The 10,678-nt window shown below is 33.6% G+C and overlaps 2 protein-coding genes across 3 annotated transcripts; both read right to left on the bottom strand.

Annotated features, from left to right (window-relative positions):
- Positions 1-4,277: 4,277 nt before the first annotated feature.
- Positions 4,278-8,724, bottom strand: LOC139853362 (uncharacterized). Of its 2 annotated transcripts, XM_071842749.1 has the most exons (7): positions 8,585-8,724; positions 7,792-7,992; positions 7,535-7,716; positions 6,873-6,993; positions 6,687-6,779; positions 6,361-6,609; positions 4,278-5,092 (listed from the first exon to the last, which is right to left on the bottom strand). In XM_071842749.1, the coding sequence occupies exons 3-7, from the start codon at positions 7,645-7,647 to the stop codon at positions 4,535-4,537; spliced, it is 1,134 nt and encodes a 377-aa protein (XP_071698850.1). In that variant the 5' UTR covers positions 7,648-7,716; positions 7,792-7,992; positions 8,585-8,724; the 3' UTR covers positions 4,278-4,534. The 2 variants fall into 2 exon arrangements, with proteins under 2 accessions (XP_071698850.1, XP_071698851.1); XM_071842750.1 differs by having other exon boundaries at positions 4,278-5,089; positions 7,535-7,992.
- Positions 7,777-8,695, bottom strand: LOC139854196 (sister chromatid cohesion protein PDS5 homolog C-like). The gene is made up of 3 exons (XM_071843515.1): positions 8,585-8,695; positions 8,249-8,332; positions 7,777-7,992 (listed from the first exon to the last, which is right to left on the bottom strand). Exons 1-3 carry the CDS (start codon positions 8,693-8,695, stop codon positions 7,777-7,779), a joined length of 411 nt encoding a protein of 136 aa, XP_071699616.1.
- Positions 8,725-10,678: the final 1,954 nt, after the last annotated feature.

Here is a 10,678-nt window from a genome sequence, read left to right as displayed (position 1 = left end):
CTGAAAACCCTATTTTCAATGCGTTCATTACCATTGAACGTAAAATCCTAGGAATTCACCTGGAATTCATTAGGTCACCTGAACCAAATCGGGTGTCAACCGTAAGAACGGTGGTTGCATAGTGGTCAAAGACAGGACCTTGTGCCATACCGAAAAATTATAAGGGTGAGCTTTACTATTGCTCCTACCAAGGATAGTAATTGCGTCCGACACGTTATAGACCATAATCAAAAGCATGTCACGGGACATTGCCTTAACAGTTGCTTGTTCAACGCTTTCCTTTCAACCGGACGGTAGTTTACCGAAAGGTAATATACGGAACAAGTAAACTGGACGTGTTGCTTTCCTAATACAAGGTTAGTAAGTGGGTGACACAAAACCGCAAGTTTTGAGCTAAAATTTTCAAATCTGAAACCCACCAAACCCACAAAAATATTTTGCAAACACCGGTAAAGGATTATCCCGGAAAACTTATCTAGGGTAAAAACTAGATTTAATTTTCAAAAGATCAAATGTTTTCATAAAGATCCAATTTCCTTAATGGATCTAAATTTTTATAGTCATATGGGACTGTAAACCATATCGTTACTACCATTGTTTATACCGCCGTATAGAAATCACTGATGTACAAAGTGTGAAGAATAAAGAAGTGATTCTAGTATTTCAAGACGATATTGCTTGAGGACAAGCAACGCTCAAGTGTGGGAATATTTGATAATGCTAAAAACGAACATATATTTCATAGCATTATTCCTCAAGAAAGACAAGCTTTTAGTTGCAATTGTTCTATTTACAAGAGATATTCGTTTAAATAATAAAAGGTGAAGACAAAAGACAGATTCGACGAATTGAAGACGCAAACGACCAAAAAGCTCAAAAGTACAAAAGACAATCAAAAAGGTTCCAATTATTGATAAGAAACGTCTCGAAATTACATGAGTACAAGATTCAAAACGCAAAGTACAAGATATTAAATTGTACGCAAGGACGTTCGAAAATCCGGAACCGGGACCAGAGTCAACTCTCAACGCTCGACGCAACGGACTAAAAATTACAAGTTAACTATGTATATAAATTTAATATAATATATAATTAATTATATTAATTATATATATATTATATATATAATAAAAACCGTCGGCAGAGAAAGACTCCAAGATGTGAGCTGGAATTTCAAACTCCGCGACTCGCGGAGTTTGAAGGCCAAAAGGGCCGCGAGTCGCGGAGCCCCAAAAAACGACTCTGCCTATAAAGCAAACCGAATTCTGATCATTTTTCATATTCTATTTCTCTCATCTCTCTATCTATACGATATATATATATATATATATATATATAATTTATATTTTAATTTTAATTTTAATTATAATTCTAATAATAAGGGTATGTTAGCGAATATTGTAAGGGTGTAAGTCGAAATTCTGTCCGTGTAACGCTACGCTATTTTTAATCATTGTAAGTTATGTTCAACCTTTTTACATTAATGTCTCGTAGCTAAGTTATTATTATGCTTATTTAAAACGAAGTAATCATGATGTTGGGCTAATTACTAAAATTGGGTAATTGGGCTTTGTACCATAATTGGGGTTTGGACAAAAGAACGACACTTGTGGAAATTAGACTATGGGCTATTAATGGACTTTATATTTGTTTAACTAAATGAAAGTTTGTTAATGTTAATATAAAGATTTACAATTGGGCGTCCCTATAAATTACCATATACACTCGATCGGACACGATGGGCGGGGTATTTATATGTACGAATAATCGTTCATTTAACCGGACACGGGAATGGATTAATAGCCACTAGAATAATTAAAACAGGGGTGAAATTACATTCAAGGGTAATTGGTGTAATTGTTAACAAAGTAGTAAAACCTTGGTTTACACGCAGTCGATAACCTGGTGTATTCATTAAACAAAGTATTAAAACCTTGTTACAATTCGAATCCCCAATTAGTTGGAATATTTAACTTCGGGTATAATAATAATTTGACGAGGACACTCGCACTTTATATTTATGACTGATGGACTGTTATGGACAAAAACCAGACGGACATATTAAATAATCCAGGACAAAGGACAATTAACCCATGGGCATAAAACTAAAATCAACACGTCAAACATCATGATTACGGAAGTTTAAATAAGCATAATTCTTTTATTTCATATTTAATTTCCTTTATTTTATATTTAATTGCACTTCTAATTATCGCACTTTTATTTATTGTTATTTAATCGCACTTTTAAATATCGTACTTTTTAATTATCGCAATTTTATTTTATCGCACTTTTATTATTCGCAATTTCATTATCGTTATTTACTTTAAGTTTTAATTTAAGTCTTTTATTTATTTAATATTTTACATTAGGTTTTAACTGCGACTAAAGTTTTAAAATCGACAAACCGGTCATTAAACGGTAAAAACCCCCCTTTATAATAATAATATTACTTATATATATATTTGTATTTTTATAAAAGTAAACTAATATAGCGTTGAGCTTTGTTTAAAGATTTCCCTGTGGAACGAACCGGACTTACTAAAAACTACACTACTGTACGATTAGGTACACTGCCTATAAGTGTTGTAGCAAGGTTTAAGTATATCCATTCTATAAATAAATAAATATCTTGTGTAAAATTGTATCGTATTTAATAGTTTTTCCTAGTAAAATATAAACTATTTTATATACACCTCGCATGACATCAATGAACGTGGAGTATTGGAGCATATTGGAGCATAATATTAGATTACGGAGTATTCGACATTGATTATGTATCTTATTTTTCGATTTTTCGATTTGTTTATTAACAAATGGACCAAAATATTATTTTTTAGGGGCCCTTATAGATGTTGGGCCCTGTGCCGCTGCACGTCTTGCACGCCACAATATCCGGCCCTCAATATCCGGCCCTGGTTAAACCCTCTCCTTCTTGGAACTTCATATGGAAAATAAACAGAGTGGCTTCACCTTGATAAGAATGAGTAAATAAATTACAAATCCCAAACTCCACCTGAATTTTGTACCCAGAAACCCTAACAGCATTATTAACCTGTTATCTATTATTCTTATTATTAATTATTAACTAAAGAAAAAAAAATTAAAAAAAAAAAAAACGCTAACCAAAAGAACGTTGAGAATTTCAGGCGTTGAAGAAGAAACATTAACAAGCTTATTCCCAGCATCCAGCACCTGTAATACTAGCTTATTCCCTGAACCCCGCATTTTTTCGCTGTTCAAATATGCTCACACTATTATTGATTACGGTTTCATGTACTCAAATGTGTACGCATTTCTTTTTCCCTTTTTAAGGGGCTGTTTGGTAATGTTACATTTAAAGACGATAATTTTGCATAACTTTAGTTTCGACACATTTTATGTGAAAATATCTTAGCTATTCTAATATGTTAATTGAGTTGCATAACTTTAGCTTAGTGATCCATTAATTTAAGTTGAGATTCAAGGGACAAATCAGCCCTTATCAGATTTCCGTCACATATAAATGTATTTGACATGAAGAATCACATGTGATTGGTTTTATCGAATTCCATCTACTTACATGAACTGATTTCATCATTATTCTTAAATGTCATAATTCGAATTCATCATATACAGATCGTTTACATGAAGTGATTTCAAAAACGTGTTCTCTATCTGAAACCTAAGCTTCGTGATCCATTACAACACATTAACAACATCATAATCATATCGATTTGGATCGAGTTCTTCGTTTTTAACCAATAGATGATGAAGATCGATTAGTTTTGAGCTATCTAATATATCATGTGTTGAATTGAGCATAGATTCAGATTTCTGGATACTTTGTCATGCTTTGTGAATCACTTAATCGATTAGAGAATCATCAAACAGGTCACGATCTTCAAGTCAAAGTTCAAGAAGTTTTGGTCAAACCTCATTGATTTTGTTGATTATTAAGAAAACTGGAAACATGCTTGTTGTGCTTGAAACATTTGGTGGTGGTGTTCGGGTGTTTGATGTCGGTATTGAGGGGCAACTATGGGAATTTGTTGAAGATTGTTTCGAGTTGACGAACATCCACCGAGATAAGTTTGGTGATAAATAAATAAAATTAATAGAGTAGTTAATTAACATAGACAAACACCTTAATTAATAGATAGATAACAACTAACTAAATCAAATGTAAAGTATGGTGTAGAGCAGATACTATGCAGTTTGATTTAATTATCACATGACCATGAACACAAAAACAAAAATAACCAACTAAATCAAACTGCAGATTGCATAAACCTGTGAACCCAAACGAATAAGCATCCCATATTAGAACCAGTTGGGCAACATACAATGATAAACGTCACAAAAAGAGAATCACGTAGCTCATAATTTCTGTGAACAAGGAGCTATCAACCAGATCAAAATTAAAGAAAGGTAATTCTAAGTTGTGACTACATTAAGATAGGACTAGGTTATATTCATAAAACTTAACTAGTCTTTCCAAAAAGAAGTCTCAAGCCATTAGGTGTGTCTAAAGTACGAGTTAATAATCAGCAGCCTATAATAGAACCGAATCTTTTAGCCACGAGTCGTTTTCAGCCTCAGATTCCAAGAATTTATCATTCAGCTTCGTTTCAACAAGATCAAGTACTTGAACGCACCTTTCAGCCTTTTTATATTCTTCTTGTGCAGTCACAAGCTCTATATGCCTTTCTTCCAGATCCATTTTTGCAGCTCGTTTAACCAAACTAGTGTTTGTCTTCATTTTAACAAGTAAAGTTGACTGTGTTTGAGCGGCGTTTCTTTTGTGAACAGCTTCGAGGTGAGTTCGAAGCCATGCAACGTTCATGTTGGTTGCTTCTGCATCTAACACTTGCATCTCTATTTCTTCCATATCAGAAATTATGGTTTTAAAATCATTCGTTTGGATTCGTTTGACAACTTCACAAACAACCTCGAGAATAGATTCTCTCACAGAAGCGGTTTTGACTACGCAATTCGATGCGATGTCACCGTGTTTCTTGAAAATAGCTTCGAGAATCGGTGCATTAGTTTTCTTGATCTTGTAGCCATGGACACGTGTCATGCAGTATGAAACCTTTCTGGGCGATTTCTGCTGTACGATATAGAAATAACTTAGAAGTGGCAAGACGGGTGGGCTGGGCTGGGCTGGGCTGGGCGAGTAATAGGTCAAATAGGTTGGGTTGAAAAGTTATTGTTTATCACTTTGTATATAAATGGTAGCATAATAATCAAATTATAAACCCAACTATAATAGTTGATTTTACGTTTGACAAAAGAAGGTTACCATATTAAGTGTAGATTTGTTCATATTACTAATTACTATTTACTATTACTATTACTTTACTAATATAACTAATAGACAAAATTTGTCTTATTAGTTATGAATAGTACTATTTAATATTTTATTTTTCACACACCCAACCCCTTAACTTTCATTAAAATACAAATCGAACACCCCATTTTATAGTACTATTTAATATTTCATTTTTCACACACCCAACCCCCTAACTTTCATTAAAATACAAATCGAAACCCCCCCATTTTATACCTATATTCTAAAATATTATTTATCCCATCACTAACACTAAAAATATTGAATAATAACACTCACCACGCTACTACTATGCTACTTTTTTTTTTTTTGTCTCAAACGATAAAAAAGCAACTTTCATAAAAGGAACAACCCTTCAATGCTACCAAAAGATGTCGAAAAATATTCTTTTTTACAAAAAAGGAACAACCCTTCAATGCTACCAAAAGATGTCGAAAAATATTCGTTTTTATAAAATAGATCAACTAACTTTAAAAAAAAAAAAAAAAAAAAACCCGAACGCTAAAAGAATCAACTTTCACAAAGGAACAACCCTTCAATGTTAGATGTCGAATTTTTTTTTTTTTTTTACAAAATAGATCAACACTTTTTTTTAACTCGCATTCAAAACGGAGCCCCCGGCGCGAAGCGAGGGCTCCACAACTAGTTTAAGGCTAATGACTAAAGTACTTAATTTCTGCTATAATTTGCCTATGACATGTTGAAACAGGTTGAACGAGTCAAACCAGTCAAAAGTCTCTCGAAATGCATTATTAACTCCTAAATTATTTACCTTAAAAACTAGATTTTTGATAACGAGATAGCTTTTTAATCATTTCAAAAATTAAAAATTAGTATAACTCTACTACTACTCTAGAAATAAACAAGATATGAGTGTTTGCAGCTCAGATAAACCCGCCCTGATAACGCCCCTTTTGACCCATTTGCCTACTTCGTTTAAGAGTGTGCAAATATGGGCAAAAACCGTAAACCAGAACCGCAAAAACATAGCCATACTAGAATAGTTACCAGATGGAAATGTCATTTACCTGTTCGTCATTTCTCTTGCGTTTTCCATTCACTCCTGTTACACAATTTGGGGTCACCGGTGGATCATCAAACGAAACGGCATTATTTCCATCATCAGATTGAATAACTCTATCTCTTGTTGAATCTCGACAATCGCTTAACGTCTGCTCCATATTAAAGCTCTCCTCAAGAGGCTCCAGTTTAATCTTGTGAGCTGTATCCTTAAACTTGCTTGTATCACTTGTACAAGGAATAGTTTCTTTAACCTCCTAATGAAAATATTTAATTATCTATAAAGACGTGCAACCATTTTGAATTAATCATATAAATTAAAATTAATGCTCACATCTTGTGCCATATCCGGGAGATGTGTTCTCAGTTTAGCAGCACATTTCTTGAGAACTTTTTCCCCTAATTGCCAACAGATGGGTGAAGTAATCTGCAATATCAATATTATAAGATGTAATGTAATTACTAATTAGCGATGAATGAAGAACCTTCGTTAGTGAAGATCAGAAACATGATTAATCACCTTATTAACCTTTTCCAGAGTGGTAATAATAAGAGCTTCAAGTTCAAGCGCTTTCTCACTTTCCTCGATGATCATTGTCATTATTTTCTCCATTTTCAGTACAGTATACGAGTCATTGGAGCTTCAAAGGTTAGAAGAAAAAGAACAAATTCAGTTGGGAGAAGGGCTTTAGGATTAGAAAAAGGCCTAACTGCTGTTGAAGGAATAGAGGCTGTTTCGGCTATAACAGTTTCTTCTCTAAATGATATAAAATTCAAATATCATTTAATTCTTATATCTTATCTTATATTTCAGTTATTATAGCATATGAACTTTCCTAACAGCAGTTGGCTTTAAGATAAAATCAAGGCTGCAAAAATGGCTACTCGGGAAGTACTCGGTCTGGACTTTTTAGGGAGTACTCGGATGTTGACCAAGTTTGACTTTTACACACTTTGACCGAGTTTTGACCATTTTCCGAGTAATCCCGAGTTTTTACCGAATTTTGACCGATTTTCCGAGTGACTCCGAGTTTTGGCCGCTTTTGACCAGTTTTGACCGAGTACTCGCCAAGTACTTCCCGAGTTGCAAAAACCGAGTACTCGCCGAGTAATTCCCAGTTCTGCAACACTAGATAAAAATTGTATCGAAGACTCTGTAAGGCAAAGAAATAGAGTTCTTACTCTGCAAAAGTTAAAAATTGTCTAAAAAGACGACCAACTAGTTCCTCCGATTGCGAGTCCAACATCATTACTGGCAATCTGGATTTGCTAAATATTTCGATAACTCTAGTCATCTTTCGATAGTATCCACCCGATGCAGACGACTGTTTCTCAAACGACGTCACTATCACTTAAAAAAACTCCTGTCCTCCAACGACAATAAAACGGTAACTATTTCTCGACTAGTTAAACAAAACGCTGATTCAGATATCTCGTACCTTCATATGTTGGTGGTCGTAAGGAGAATCAGGGGCCATAATTCTAAAAATCTCGCAGATGCAACATACAACTGAAATATTCACATTCACGTTATGATGTTTCAGCAGTCGTTCAGCAATCAATGCCTGAATGATTGGTTGCAGTGCTGTAATAATCTCTTCAGATGGTTGTTGCACCCTACATAGTACTTTCTCCATATGCTATCACAATTATACAGAACTAACATTATAAACAGACCTACTTCATTCTAATCCTAATTTTCACCAAACGGCATGGACGATTTATGTACTTCACTGTTACGAAAAACTAACTTAAAATGTTCAAGTACTCATGTGATCAAAGTGCTTTTTTTGGGGCAACAAGATAAACAAGCCTATTAATTGAAAAATGCTATTTTGAAATAAATTCAAGAGAATTATATGTTTTTTCTCATTTCTCATGCTGATAAATAAGCACATAAAAGTTGCCTAATTTATAAAATAGTGTTTGATTTTTTGGGGTAAACATAGTGTCTGATTTAGTAAGCAGCTCCTTGTTTACCTTTTTTTATTTAAAAAAAAAAAAAAAAAAAAAAAAATATGAAGGAAGGAGCTTATTTATACCCTCTTTAATGCACAGATAGCAAATAAACAGAGTGGCTTCTCTAATAGAATGAATAAATAACTAGATAAGTAGTCCCAAACACTATCTGAATTTTGTACCCAAAAACCCTAACAGCAATATTATTATTATTTTTATTTTATTAGCTTCAATCAATCAAGTAAAAATAAGTAAAGAAAAAGAAACCCTAACCAAAAGAACGTTGAGAATGTCAGGCGTTGAAGAAGAAACATGAAAAAGCTTATTCCCGGCGTCCATCACCTGAAATTCTAGCTTATCCCCTAAACCCTTATTGGTCCGCATTTTTTTGGCTGCTCAATATGCTCACACTACTATTGATTACGGCTTCATGCACCCGAGTTTGATTTTATTCTTTTTTATATTAAGTGGATGTTTAGTAATGTTTCATTTAAACACCTTACTTTTGGCATAATTATAGTTTTGATATATTCTTATGCCTAGTTTGATTTACAAATTAGTACTTATTTGTGCCTAAAATTACGGGAGGTTAGAGTTACATTATGTAGGGTGAAAAAGAAACCGTTTCCTAAACTGAATTGACTTTCTATGCAAGGCAGCCTCACGGTCCGCGAGAGATGTCTCGCGACCCGGGAGCCATGTAAATTAGGCCTCGTGAGCTGCGAGCATTGCCCTGCAATGGGACCTGCAAGAGGTTTCGACCGCGAGCCTTTCAACGACTTTCTCTCTTTTTGTTGTTCAAAATACTTCACAAGACTTAACAATCTCTCACTTGAAGATCCCGAACAAACCCTACACCGGTCTCCATTTCAAATTCGTCGAGGAACCCCATATATACCGTTAAGAGCACTTGGGACACACACACTCCAACCTACGAGGGCCTAGCAGACTTTCAATAAAGAGTTTTCAACCTCACCTTATCGAAATCAGAAATTAAGAACTGCCTCAACTGCCAACTATGCTCAAAGACCCACAGCAACTCCCGGTTGGTTGACTGATATCGGTCATAAACTTACGTTTTTATCCCCCGATATCAAGCCTTAAAATGATCAATTAATTAACTTTATCGGAGATTTAAGCGTTTGATTGTGAAGACGAAGCAAGAAGAATCGAAAAAACAGGCTTAAAACAAAGAATTTAGAGCGAAAACGATGAAAACCATGTTACGACCTCGGAAGCATTGAACCACATTTTTATCTTTTTCTTGATCAAAATGATTATGTAAATAATTATTTCTTTGAATCATAAGTATTATCAACACTAAAAAGTGGTTAAGTGTTACTTAAAATGCTAGTTAGTTATGTAAATTAGAATAATAAATGTTTACTAAGATGTAACGTTGAGTACCACCACCATGTAAACTATAAAACACATCTATCAATTCTCCTATATACATTAAAGCTCGTACCACAATGATTAGTAACATTTTAGTATTATTTTTTTTTATTTGTCTTTTTCTTATGGTCTTTTTTCATAATCAAAACTATTAAATATATAAGTATTTCGTTGAATCAAAAGTATTATTGACACAAGTTTAGTGGTTAAGTATTTTTTTTTTTTTTAATTTTTGATAAAATAACGAATACTGTAAAACAAAGGCGATTCATCGAAAGATGAGAAGACCGAACAAAAATACAACATGATAACGGATAGGCTCGAAACTAGAAAACGAATAAACCCTACCCGCTAACAATAATCGAGCCAAAACCATGACAAACCAAGCATACAACCAAACACTGCTACTAAAATGCAAAAACCTAACCTAACAAATACAAACTAGCAATAAAGACAATATATACAAAACAAAGAAAGAACCAAGGATTATGACAATCTAAGGAGCAACTTTTTTTCATTTTTCGCTGACCGTCTCCCTACCAATTTTCTTGCTCGCTCGATTCTCGATTTTAAAAGAAAGAACGTTGGATGAACCATCCCCGATTAAAGTATTTCTTTAAATGCTAGATGTGTAAATTAGAATAATAAATGTTTACTAACATGTAACGCAAAGTACCACCACCATGTAAACTATAAAACATATCTATTCTGGTATATTCTAAAGCTCATACCACGATGACTACTAACATGTTTGTCTTCTCCTTAATCAAAACTATTAAAATATATAGTATAAAATTGTTTAATCAAAACTATTACCAACACTAATTTAGTGGTTAGGTGTTTCTTGAAATGTTAGATATGTAAATTAGAATAACACTGTGAATGTTTACCAGCATGTTACACAAAGTACCACTACCATGTAAATTAAAAACACGTCTATTAATATATAACGATGCAACTAGTTACTTCAGT

The sequence above is a fragment of the Rutidosis leptorrhynchoides genome, chromosome 6 (assembly GCF_046630445.1).
Source record: "Rutidosis leptorrhynchoides isolate AG116_Rl617_1_P2 chromosome 6, CSIRO_AGI_Rlap_v1, whole genome shotgun sequence".
NCBI classification, from domain to species: Eukaryota; Viridiplantae; Streptophyta; class Magnoliopsida; order Asterales; family Asteraceae; genus Rutidosis; species Rutidosis leptorrhynchoides.
This window is presented reverse-complemented; position numbering and strand designations above follow the sequence as displayed.